The 13,520-nt window shown below is 45.1% G+C and overlaps 1 protein-coding gene across 1 annotated transcript in view; it reads left to right on the forward strand.

The window, feature by feature from the left end:
* LOC144603563 (sortilin-like) overlaps window positions 1-13,520 on the forward strand; it is a 120,624-nt gene that overhangs the window by 86,538 nt on the left and 20,566 nt on the right. Inside the window, exons 10-14 of the mRNA XM_078416947.1 lie at window positions 3,955-4,015; window positions 7,075-7,230; window positions 8,855-8,961; window positions 11,994-12,096; window positions 12,210-12,381. Of these exons, the coding sequence (XP_078273073.1) occupies window positions 3,955-4,015; window positions 7,075-7,230; window positions 8,855-8,961; window positions 11,994-12,096; window positions 12,210-12,381 (599 nt within the window). The remainder of the gene's footprint in view (window positions 1-3,954; window positions 4,016-7,074; window positions 7,231-8,854; window positions 8,962-11,993; window positions 12,097-12,209; window positions 12,382-13,520) is intronic.

Here is a 13,520-nt window from a genome sequence, read left to right on the forward strand (position 1 = left end):
GAAGTGTAGTTGCCGTCGCCTCTCCCGCTGTTTGATTTCATTTATAACAAAGACATTTATTTAAAATGAGGAATGTGATTTTCATTAAGTTTGATTTTATTTATTTTAAAAAAAGCTGCTGCTCTATAGATAAGTTTATTTCCTTTTCAACAAAGAACGCTGTTTATTTTAAAGTAAAAACGCGGTTTTTTTCATTGGGTTTCACCCTCCCTGTTAGCGCCCGATTGGTTGGGTCTTTACGTGGGGTACAGTGATTGGCTCCACCATCCCTGTTAGCGCCCGATTGGCTGGGTCTGTACGTGGGGTGCAGTGATTGGCTCCACCCTCTCTCTCCCCCACTCTCCTCTCCTCTCTCCCCCACTCTCCTCTCCTCTCTCCCCTCCCCTCTCTCCCCTCTCCTCTCCCCCTCTCCTCTCCCCCCTCTCCTCTCCCCCCTCTCCTCTCCACCTCTCCTCTCCCCCCTCTCCTCTCCCCCTCCCCTCTCTCCTCTCCCCTCTCCTCTCCCCCCTCTCCTCTCCCCCCTCTCCTCTCCCCCCTCTCCTCTCCCCCTCCTCCTCTCCCCCCCTCCTCCCCCCCTCCTCCCCCCCTCCTCCCCCCCTCCTCCTCTCCCCCCCTCCTCCCCCCCCCTCCTCCCCCCCCCTCCTCTCCCCGAAGCGGAAGTGTAGTCGCCGTCGCCTCTCCCGCTGTTTGATTTCATTTATAACAAAGACATTTATTTTAAATGAGGAATGTGATTTTCATTAAGTTTGATTTTATTTATTTTAAAAAAGCTGCTGCTCTATAGATAAGTTTATTTCCTTTTCAACAAAGAACTTATTTTAAAGTAAAAACGCGGTTTTTTTCATTGGGTTTCACCCTCCCTGTTAGCGCCCGATTGGTTGGGTCTTTACGTGGTACCTCCCCTCCTCCCTCCACACCTCCCTCCCTCCCCCTTCCCTCCCTCCCCTCCTCCCGGTTACAATGGAAACCCTACGAGGACGGGCCCAACGGGGAAAGAGGGGTACTTGGAAAAGGGGAGGTCCCCCTCCCTCCCCCTTCCTACCCCTCCCCTCCCTCCCCCTCCCTCCCCTCCCCCCTAACCCCCTCCCTCCCCTCTCCCTCCCCCTCCCCCCTTCACTCCCCCCTCCCCTCCCCCTCCCCTCCTACCTCCCTTCCCTGCCTCCCCTCCTCCCGGTTACAATGGAAACCCTACGAGGACGGGCCCAACGGGGAAAGAGAGCTACTGGGAAAAGGGGAGGTCCCCCTCCCTCCCCACTTCCCCCCTCCCCTCCCCCCTGCCTCCCTCCCCCCTCCCCCCCCCTACCCCCCCTCCCCCCTCCCCCCCTTCCCCCCTCCCCTCCCCCCTCCCCTCCCCCCCTCCCCTCCTCCCTCCACACCTCCCTCCTCCCTCCCTCCCCCTTCCCTCCCTCCCCTCCTCCCGGTTACAATGGAAACCCTACGAGGATGGGCCCAACGGGGAAAGAGGGGTACTGGGAAAAGGGGAGGTCCCCCTCCCTCCCCTCTCCCTCCCCCGTCCCCCCTTACCCCCTCCCCTCCCCTCCCCCCTCCCTCCCCCTCCCCTCCACCCTCCACACCTCCCTCCTCCCCTTCCTTCCCTCCCCTCCTCCCGGTTACAATGGAAACCCTACGAGGACAGGCACAACGGGGAAAGAGGGGTACTGGGAAAAGGGGAGGTCCCCCTCCCTCCCCCTCCCTCCCCCTTCCTACCCCTCCCCTCCCTCCCCCTCCCTCCCCTCCCCCCTAACCCCCTCCCTCCCCTCTCCCTCCCCCTCCCCCCTTCACTCCCCCCTCCCCTCCCTCCCCCTCCCCTCCTACCTCCCTTCCCTGCCTCCCCTCCTCCCGGTTACAATGGAAACCCTACGAGGACGGGCCCAACGGGGAAAGAGAGCTACTGGGAAAAGGGGAGGTCCCCCTCCCTCCCCACTTCCCCCCTCCCCTCCCCCCTGCCTCCCTCCCCCCTCCCCCCCCCTACCCCCCCTCCCCCCTCCCCCCCTTCCCCCCTCCCCTCCCCCCTCCCCTCCCCCCCTCCCCTCCTCCCTCCACACCTCCCTCCTCCCTCCCTCCCCCTTCCCTCCCTCCCCTCCTCCCGGTTACAATGGAAACCCTACGAGGATGGGCCCAACGGGGAAAGAGGGGTACTGGGAAAAGGGGAGGTCCCCCTCCCTCCCCTCTCCCTCCCCCGTCCCCCCTTACCCCCTCCCCTCCCCTCCCCCCTCCCTCCCCCTCCCCTCCACCCTCCACACCTCCCTCCTCCCCTTCCTTCCCTCCCCTCCTCCCGGTTACAATGGAAACCCTACGAGGACAGGCACAACGGGGAAAGAGGGGTACTGGGAAAAGGGGAGGTCCCCCTCCCTCCCCCTCCCTCCCTCCCCCTCCCTCCCTACCCCTCCCTCCCCTCTCCCTCCCCCGCCCCCCTTCCCCCCTCCCCTCCCCTCCCCCCCACCCTCCCCCTCCCCTCCTCCCTCCACACCTCCCTCCTCCCCTTCCCTCCCCTCCTCCCGGTTACAATGGAAACCCTACGAGGACAGGCACAACGGGGAAAGAGGGGTACTGGGAAAAGGGGAGGTCCCCCTCCATCCCCCTTCCCCTCCCCCCTCCCTCCCCCTCCCCCCCTACCCCTCTCCCTCCCCCCTCCCCCCCCCCTTCCCCCCCTCCCTCCCCCTCCCCTCCTCCCTCCTCCCACCCTCCCCCTTTCCTCCCTCCCCTCCTCCCGGTTACAATGGAAACCCTACGAGGACGGGCCCAACGGGCACACTTGTGCTAGTATATAACTAGAGACTAAAGTGTATGTATGCATGTATGGGCATTTGTGCATATGTGTGCAGATGTCAAAATGCCCCCACATGAAACATGGGTGTTTCCGTAAATAAGGGTACCAACCTTGTGACATGGGTGGCCAAATTTGAAAGTTATTAAATCATAATGAAATACCACAGCATTAAAAATGGGCCTACCTATGATCCTTTTGAGCTAATTTGTGATCAAAATCAACCAAAATTTGACCAAACATTAATCATTTCAAAATTTGAACAAGAAAACGAGAATTTAAATTTATCTCTTATACTGTCTCTTATACTGATTTCTAAGCTCCCTTACAAAATGTTGGCATGTAACCCACCAGGAGGCCCATAGTTCACATCAGGTCATTATAATCATGTTGTTTGAATTTAAAAAAAAATCGCGACGATAGTTATAGCATTGACGAGGTCAGACAACGGGAGGGACTATGGAATGAGACATCGATAAAATAGGTGAGCAAACTAGATTTTTATTTCATGATTTGAAGTTATTAAGCTTTCCATTAATTTCATTATTAATGGAAAGCTTAAACAAAAAATATAAACAATAAAAAAGAAACAATAAATATAAAAACAGTTACTCTGCTTTTAACTCACATGTGATAAAGGGACTCACGTACTCATGTTGTGCTGCAAAAACTTGGGGCATCAGAAAACCATCTCATCCGGTGATAAATCATAAAAATCATAAGCATAATCAGAATTTGGCTTATATAGAGTTATTTAATTGCAAAATTAATGTAATCTTTCTGATATAAATTAGCCTAAGCATTTGATGAAATCCTGCTTGAAAAATGTCACCAAAAAAGGCAAGAAAACACAGGGACATATCTGATATTTTTCTTTGTAAAAACAATTTATTTATTTTTGCTTGATCTCATTATTTTGGCTATACACCATGATCTATACTACTTAAAACACAGGTTATGAAACAATGGGAATATTACATAAAAAACAGGAAAGTTGACTTAGTCGGCGGGATGTCGATGGGACCATTTCCGAAGACTGAGTTATGAAACAACTCAGGCTGGACGTTTGGAGGGCTTCAGTTTCACAACTGAGTGCTGTATTTATGGAAATACCCACATACACTTAGAGAGCTGTAAATGGTCACTCTTGGTAATATAAATAATGTTATGCAGATGCTCTTTTACAGTTTTACTCAGTACTAGCAGCAGACGATGAAATGATTTTCATACATGTGGATGATCCTGGCAGTAAGTATTACCTCTGGAAATTATTTTTTAATGAAATGAGGAATAAAGATATGTTCACATTTAATCAATCATTGCTAGTTTATTCTATGTGTGTGTGTACGTGGCCTGCATACACGTGGTGGGATTTGTTACTTTATTTGTGTAATGTATGCATCGTTGGCAAGAATAACCTATTGCTGGTGGACAACTAACTTAGATTGGTCCAGTCCTTGTGATTCAAGAACTCAAACAAGTGGAAGTTTCTGTGTTAAAAAACAATGCTGAAATAAAAGTGATCACGTTTAAAATCATTTAAAAGTGAGGCCTGCCGCAAATTGGAGGAACAGCACCTCATATTTCGCTTAGGCAGCTTACACCCCAGCGGTATGAACATTGATTTCTCTATTTTCCTACACATTTAAAATCAGGCTGATTTGTTCACAGTGACACCAAATAACATACAATGATTGTTTAACATTACATGCATATATATGTGACGTAGAGAGATTACAGGTGGTGGCCCTTTATGCAACTGGATGGTAGGAGCCGCACATTGAGCAGCTTTGATGATTATGTTTTGTAGACAGGATACAGCTGCAGCCACTTAATGTGAGTGGTGGAGGATATTAATGTTTATACTGGCACTGTCACAACATTTGGACTTGAACCGTTTTTGCTCACAGTAGAAGACTACAGGCCAAAATTCTTGCAATTGTGTGCTCTTGATGTCACAGTGACACCAAATAACATATACAATGATTGTTTAACATCATAAGCATATATTTGACCCACTCTCATAAGACCTGCAAGAACCCAGTGTTAAGCTAGGCTCCAACCTACGTAGACCGCTGTAGGAGCTTCTAAAGTATCTCTTTACTCCAGATTGGTGTCTTTAGCTCTCAATTATCGCTGAGTTTCCCCACTCATCCACACTTATTGCAAGTGACCCACCTCCAGCTTGACCCACTCACGATCACATGCCCGCCCACTCCTCCCATCAATTTCTATCTCATCATCCTCATCAACTGACTGACCTGAACGCCCTCTATCCGTCAGACCTGACTCGCCATTATTCTATTCCTGTCCTCTTTATTAATGGCTTCCTCATCTACAACTCCTTTACGAGTCGTCCTTAAGAATTTACGAGTCGTCCTTAAAAATTTACGAGTCATCCTTAAATATAGGAGAGGTGCCGGAAGACTGGGGGGCTGGCAAATGTTGTGCCTCTATTCAAGAAGGGCTGAAGGGAAAATGCTGGGAACTATAGGCCAGTGAGCTTAGCATCTGTAGTTGGAAAGTTACGAGAGAGTATTCTGAGGGATATACAGGCATTTGGATGGGCAAGGGCTGATTAGGGATAGTCAGCATGGTTTTGTACAAAGGAGGTCATGTCTCACAAATCTGATTGAGTTTTTTGAAGAAGTGACCAAAAAGGTCGATGAGGGCAAAGTTGTAGATGTTGTATGCATGGATTTCAGTAAGGCATTCGACAAGGTTCCGCATGGTAGGCTGCTCTGGAAGGTTAGATCGCATGGGATCCAAGGAGAGATAACTGAATGGATAGCAAATTGGCTTCATGGAAGGAAGCAGAGGGTGATGGTGGAAGGTTGCTTCTCGGACTAGAGGCCTGTTACTAATGGTGTGCCTCATGGTTCGGTGCTGGGCCCTTTACTGTTTGTCATCTACATCAATGATTTGGATGCAAGCATACAGGGCAAGATTAGCAAGTTTGCTGATGATACAAAAGTGGGTGGTTTTGCAGATAGTGAAGATGGTTGTGAAAGATTGCAGCAGGATCTGGATCGATTGGCCAGGGGGGCTAATGAATGATTGATAGAAATTAATACAGAGAAATGTGAGGTGTTGCATTTTGGGACGTCTAATAAGGGCAGGACGCACACAGTGAACGGTAGGCCTCTGGGGAGTATTGTAGAGCAGAGGGATCTAGGAATACAGCTGCATGGTTCCTTGAAGGTCGAGTCGCAGGTAGATAAGGTGGTCAAAAAGGCTTTTGGCACATTGGCCTTCATCAGTCAGAGTATTGAGTCTAGAAGTTGAGAGGTCATGTTGCAGTTGTATAAGACATTGATGAGACCGCATTTAGAGTATTGTGTTCAGTTCTGGGCAACATGTTATCGGAAAGATATTGTCAAGCTTGAAAGGGTTCAGGGAAGATTTACGTGGATGTTGTCAGGACTAGAAAGTCTGAGCTATCGGGAGAGGGTTAAGTAGGCTGGGTCTCTATTCCTTGGAGTGAAGGAGGATGAGGGGTGATCTTTTAGAGGTGTATAAAATCACGAGAGGAATAGATTGGGTAGATGCACAGAATCTCTTGCCCAGAGTAGGGGAATCGAGGATCACAGGACAAAGGTTCAAGGGTAAAAGATTTAATAGGAATCTTTTCACACAACTTTTTCACACAAAGGGTGGTGGGTGTATGGAACAAGCTGCCAGAGGAGGTAGTTGAGGGGCTGGGACTATCCTAATGTTTAAGAAGCAGTTAAGACAGGTACATGGATAGGACAAGTTTAGAGGGATATGGACCAGGCGCAGGCAGGTGGGACTAGTGTAGATGGGACATGCTGGCTGATGTGGGCAAGTTGGGCCGAAGGGCCTGTTTCCACACTGTATCACTCCATGACTCTATGACTCCTCACAACAACCTGTTTGTTTTTGTCTCTGTGGTCCCCGCCTCCCCTCATCCCTCATCCCAACCCATCCACAAAATTAAATTCCTCCACATTTGCCACAATGCCAAAAGTTCAACAGAATGGTATATGCTATCATGCAACTTTTCTTGGGATTCATGAAAAGTTGGTTAATTCAAGAGTGGCAGAGGGTCAATTTGACTCAAAAGTCATGAATCAAATTCAATAGTCCTCAAACTAATGGTCCTCAGATAATTATCCCCATCTTCTCTTTAGTAGTCCTCATGCTGGTAATTCTTGTTGGTACGTAGAGATGGCACTTCTGATTAAATTTCCACCAACAAAAATTTTGAGGAGGCCCCATTTGCTGGAAATAATACTCTACAGCTATTTATTTAAATGTGCTTAATGTGTTGCTTAATATTTTTTTAGATACTGGGTTTGGTACAATTTATACTTCTGATGATCGGGGTCTTCTTTTCTCCAAATCTCTGGAACGTCATTTGTTTTCTGACGCAAGTGGTACAACAGATTTCACAAATGTAACATCACTTCGCGGAGTCTACATCACAAACACACTCGATGAAGGTAATTCAATAACTACCTTGTGTGAAAGATCAAAAGCTTGTTAAGAAGGATGAGGGGGGATGTCATTGAAACCTACTGGATAATGAAAAGCCAAGAGAGAGTGGATGTTGAAAAGATGTTTCCAGTAATGGGAGAGTCTAGAACCAGAGGGCACAACCACACAATAAAAGGACGTACCTTCAGAATGGAGATGAGGAGCAATTTCTTTAACCAGAGGGTGGTGAATCAATTGAATTCACTGCCACAGTTGGGCATGATACCAAGTCATTAGGTATTTTTAAAGCTGAGATTGATAGATTCTTGATTAGTAAGAGTGTCAAAGGTTATAGGGAGAAGGCAGGAGAATGGGGTTGCGAGGTAAAAATAGATCAGCTATGAGTGAATGGTGGATTAGACTCGATGGCCTGAATGGCCTAATTCCTACATCTTATGATATGATATGTGCATATGACTGTATTTTAATAGAATTGCAATTCTCAAATGGAAGTGTTAATGTATTTTACATTTCTAACTCTGTGCCAGATTTGAGTTAAGGGTTTTGTTGCTTGTGCATATGTAAGATTTTTCACCTTTGAGACCTGAACTGTAATTTATTTTATGATCTCAGTGTTCCAACATTTAATACCTGCTTGCAGAAACCCAGATTTTCCCCTTAATCTTGGTCTCATCCCATTCAGGCCACTCCCTCCAATGTCAACTTCACTTCACCCATAACCCAGTTGCAGAGACATTAGAGACAATTTGAAAAATGAGGCAGCAGAGAACACAGCAGTGCAGAAAGAGTGACACAATTACTTGAGAAAGTGCTGGGTAGGAACACAGGACAATGCAAGGACACAAGCAGGAGAGAATGCAAATCGGAGAGGGGAAAACATCAAAGAAGCAATTAGAAAGAAAGTATCAATTATGCAGAAACTTGCATTATATGATGTCTCAATGCTTCACATCCAATGAATTACTTTGGAAGAGCAATTATTGTTATATCAAAAAATTCTGCCGATGCTGGAAATCTGAATCAAAAGCAGAACATGGTGGAGAAATGCAGCAGGTCAGGCAGCATCTGTGGAAAGAGAAATAAAGTTAACTTTGAAAGGTCTTCAACCCGAAACATTCATTTTATTTCTCTTTTTGCACATGCTGTCTGTGTTCCTAGCATTTTCCAGTTTTGTGCTTGGAAAAGTTCATAAACAATCATGAAACAAGTAATAGATGTTGTTGGTTATGAAAATATAACTGCACAACATTTTTCAAATAACATTTTTATGAGAGGGAAACCAAGAAAATACAGGAAAAAATGTACTAGCTTTTCAGTATCAACAAACTTTCCCATAAAGAAGGTGGCTACATGCACACACTCCAAACCAGCTTCTAGTTTTGAACTAAAAATAAACTTTCAGGGGTCAGGCAGCATCTGTGGAGAATGAAACAGTTATTGTTTCAGGGCAAAGATCCCTCATCAGGACTAGTCCCTGTTTCTGCATCCCACCAACGTCATCTGTAAATGTTAGGAATTCAGTGACATATTTATGTAATTACACCATAGCATATTCTCTCAGCTTCTTAAGAGAAGTTTCAAAACAAAATCTTCTGGCGTTTAATCACCTATCTTTTATTACAATTGTAGACAATAATATTCGATCGGTAATTACATTTGACAGTGGAGGAGAGTGGAAACCTTTGAAAAAGCCAGATAACAGTCAATGCGATACGACAGCTAGGAATCCACAGATGGTGAGAAATATTTACTTTCAAAATGAATCTTTTCTACTCTGACTTCACTTGTGTTTATTCAGCTTTGTTTGCTTTAAGTGACAGGACTGTAGATGGGTTGATCTCCTGTTCTAACTCAGCCATGTCCATTCTGGACATGAGGAACCCTGTGCTTGGCCATCAATGACGCAACCATTTCTGGCAAAAGCTTCCAAACCGTGCACACCCTGGTGCAGAAATATCCACCACAATTCAGCAGACCCCAACGTCTGCTCTCCTTTACTCACAATGCCATTGCGCGCAAAAATTCAACTCAACATTCCTGAATCAAATTGTCGACTGAGTTGCTCCATTTTGTTGCGTCGGGCCACTGTATTCAGGCATGGGTTGGCCCCAGACCAATCTCCAGAGGATACCTACACATTGTAAGCAGACAGCACTCTTCATAGGAACTAGATAGGCGGCACGGTGGCGCAGCGGTAGAGTTGCTGCCTTACAGTGAATGCAGCGCCGGAGACTCAGTTTCGATCCTGACTAGGGGCGCCGTCTGTACGGAGTTTGTGCGTTCTCCCCGTGACCTGCGTGGGTTTTCTCCGAGATCTTCGGTTTCCTCCTACACTCCAAAGACGTACAGGTATGTAGGTTAATTGACTGGGTAAAATGTAAAAAATTGTCCCTAGTGTGTGTAGGATAGTGTTAATGTGCGGGGATCGCTGGGCGGCGCAGACTCGGTGGGCCGAAGGGCCAGTTTCCGCGCTGTATCTCTAAATCTAAAAGAAAATCTAGATGAAACTGTATCATGGGCCAGATGTTCTGCAGCACTTGTGTTGTGTAATGCCTTCTGTGAGAAAATATCTGCTCTCTGCTGAGAGATTTGGGTTCAATGGTATTTTATTATCACATGTACCAAAGCACAGTGATTTTTTTTTGCATCAGTAAGATTATTGCCGTACGTAAGTACAATCCCCAATTAAGTACAGAATGTATAGAAGCAGCCCACCTAGTCCAAATGCAAGAGTTGCCAGATTTTGGCACCATTTTCAAAGTCCTAGGTACAGCTGACCATAAAGGTCAGTTGCAACTGTCTTCATACCAGCCCTTTGTTCTATGTCTATATGTCTGTGTATGTATGTGAGTGTATGTATTTATATATATGTTTTTTTTCCTCCATTCCCTTCTCCATTCCATTTGGAACTGTGCTTTCAACTACCGAGGCCTTGAATTCTGACATTCCACCTCTTCATTTAAAATGTGCCTTAAAACACATCCCTATGACAGTGATTTAGCATTATAAAGCATGAGACTGATGTAGTAGAAGCACTATTAGGGAGAAGTGAGACATTTATGAAGTGTTGCTTTGGTGTACACAGTGATTGATTGGTGAGTTGGGCTGGGAAATGCCAACAAACATTTTAATGAGTTAAGCTTTTACATGGTGGTGTATGGAAGCGGACTGCGTCAATTTTTTATAAATATTAGATATTATAAATAGTCTTATCTGCCTCTGTGCCAGCACTTTCTCCAGAAGTAGTTTGTTATTGTGCAAAATGCTGTACATTTCAGTGATCAACCGAGATAATATTTTGAGTGCAAATTAAGTTGAAACATTTTGAATTTATTCAGCAGGTGTAGCAGGTTATTTTATTGTGAAACTAATAGGTTTTCTGTCCCTCCAGAATCGAGCTTTCCTTAAAACTATGAACACTAGTTTGAAATTCTGTGATTTTTTTTTTGTGAAAGTTATAAACCTCATATCAGGCAGAAACAATATTTGGTGCAGCATTGATCATAAATAAGCACCCAGTAGGTAATATTTGCTGGTATCAGATTTACTTTCTTTTTTGCCGATTTCTGCTATGTTAATAAACTTTGGGGGCGAAAACAGATTTAAACTGATAACTGTTTATGAACAAATATTCTAGCTCACAGTGTCTAGTGGAGTACCCCAAGGATCTGTGTTGGGTCCACTGTTGTTTGTCATTTACATTAATGATCTGGATGATGGTGTGGCAAATTGGATTAGTAAATATGCAGATGATACTAAGATAGGTGGTGTAGTTAATAATGAAGTAGAGTTTCAAAGTCTACAGAGAGACTTGGGCCTTTTGGAAGGGTGGGCTGAAAGATGGCAGATGGAGTTTAATAATAATGCTGATAAGTGTGAGGTGCTGCATTTTGGTAGGACAAATCAAAATAGGACGTACAGGGTAAATGGTAGGGAATTGAGGAATGCAGTGGAACAGAGGGATCTGGGAATAACTGTGCATTGTTCCCTGAAGGTGGAATCTCATGTGGATAGGGTGGTGAAGAAGGCGTTTGGTATGCTTGCCTTTATAAATCAGAGCATCGAGTATAGAAGTTGGGATGTAATGTTAAAATTGTACAGGGCATTGGTGAGGCCGAATCTGGAGTATGGTGTGCAGTTCTGGTCGCCAAATTATAGGAAGGATGTCGACAAAATGGAGAGGGTACAGAGGAGATTTACTAGAATGTTGCCTGGGTTTCAGCGCTTAAGCTACAGAGAGAGGTTGAGCAGGTTGGGTCTTTATTCTTTGGAGCGTAGAAGGTTGAGGGGGGACTTGATAGAGGTTTTTAAAATTTTGAGAGGGACGGACAGAGTTGACGTGGGTAGGGTTTTCCCTTTGAGAGTGGGGAAGATTCCAACAAGGGGACATAGCTTCAGAATTGAGGGACAAAAGTTTAGGGATAACATGAGGGGTAACTTCTTTACTCAGAGGGTGGTGGCTGTATGGAATTGGCTTCCGGTGGAAGTGGTGGAGGCAGGCTCGATTTTATTATTTAAGAGTAAATTGGATAGGTATATGGATAAGAGGGGATTAGAGGGTTATGGTCTGAGTGCAGGTAGATGAGACTAGGTCAGGGAGAGTGGTCGGCGTGGACTGGTAGGGCCAAACGGGCCTGTTTCCGTGCTGTAGTTGTTATATGGTTATATGGTTATAAAGCTGCAATGTCAATGCTAAAGGCTGAAGTTTATGCTGATTGCCATCATTTCTCTACAATATCTGCAAAAAAATGTTTGTCTTTGCTTCCAGTGTAACCTTCATATCCACGCTGCATATAGCATCTCCCAGACCCTGGATGTTCCTATGGCCCCACTCACTGCAGCAAACGCGATTGGACTGATCTTAGCTCATGGTAATATACCCTTTTCATTATCTTTTGATTATCTCCATTTTGCCATTTTTCAGCCAACTTTTCTTTGGATCTCCAATGTGAACTGATTTTTCTTTGTATATCTATTGCGACAGGTAGTGTAGGAGATGCCATCTCTACAATGATTCCGGATGTATATGTATCAGATGATGGCGGATATACTTGGTCAAAAGCGCTGACTGGACCTCATTATTATACCATCCTTGACTCAGGAGGCCTAATCGTAGCAGTGGAATCCCATCCGGACAAGCCCATTGACATTATAAAGTTTGTAGCTTTCCCAAAGAATACACATAGCCTTGTTAGACAATTGACAGCCATGTTTGTCTTATAAGCAGCTTAATTTTCGAAGTTGTTGTCATTCATAATGGATATCAATGATGTATTTAAATGCATGCCTGAAAATCATTTCTGTTTCTGCTGTTAAAGTTGTAAATTATGTCTTTCATTCAAAGTTACAATGGTAATGGACACCAAATTTGGAAACTGACGATGTCTATTAACAAAAAATAATGGGATTGGAGGTGGGACATGAGGCCTCAACTAGTTGGGAGAACATTTAGGCCCTTCTCCACAAAAGAGGCTGGAAGTCTGGTATAAGTTGTTTCAGGATCGGCCTTCAAATAAGATTCTTGGTGCTCACAGAAACCACCTGAAATAAATCTTTCAGGATTGAAGCCCAGTTCCCAGTCTGACCACCCAACTGTTGCTGTGGTACCCTCATAAAACAAAGTGCATCTCCAACAACCCTATGGCCAGTCCAAATAAAGGCTGAGAGGTGAGAACCTCTAACTTTAGCTTAATGTACTGTGGGGCCCTGTCATCACAGCAACGGATTGAAAACCTGGGCACAAGGTTGAATAATACGTCCCAAATAATTCCCAACTGAGTCTGTGGCAGTTCTAGGAAACAACCTTAAATGAGTCTGGTGTCAACTAAGAAAATCTAGATACTTTTAATGATTAAATTCCAACTTCATTACCATTCCAGTGTAATGATGAATGCTTGTGATTGGTTAAATTTATGTTAGTGGCAGGAAAAATTGGGTAGTACTAAGCAGAATTCAAAATGTAAAGTTTGTGTTCATGAGGTAGACATCTCAGATTGAGGTCAATCCAACATGGTGATAAAAGTAGGGCATACATTTGTAGTTTCTAATAGTGGCCACCTCATTTTACAATCACAATAATACTTTATTAGCCATGTATGTTTTGCAACATACGAGGAACTTCATTTGCCATACAATCATAGCAATAAAAAGCAACAGAACACACAAAATACATTTTAACATGAACATCCACTACAGTGACTCCTCCACATTCTTCACTGTGATGGAAGGCGAAAAAAAAATTCAATCTCTCCCTTCTTTGTCCTCCAGCAGTCGGGGGCCTCTAACCTTCCGTTGA

The sequence above is a fragment of the Rhinoraja longicauda genome, chromosome 20 (genome assembly GCF_053455715.1).
Source record: "Rhinoraja longicauda isolate Sanriku21f chromosome 20, sRhiLon1.1, whole genome shotgun sequence".
Classification (NCBI taxonomy): Eukaryota; Metazoa; Chordata; class Chondrichthyes; order Rajiformes; family Arhynchobatidae; genus Rhinoraja; species Rhinoraja longicauda.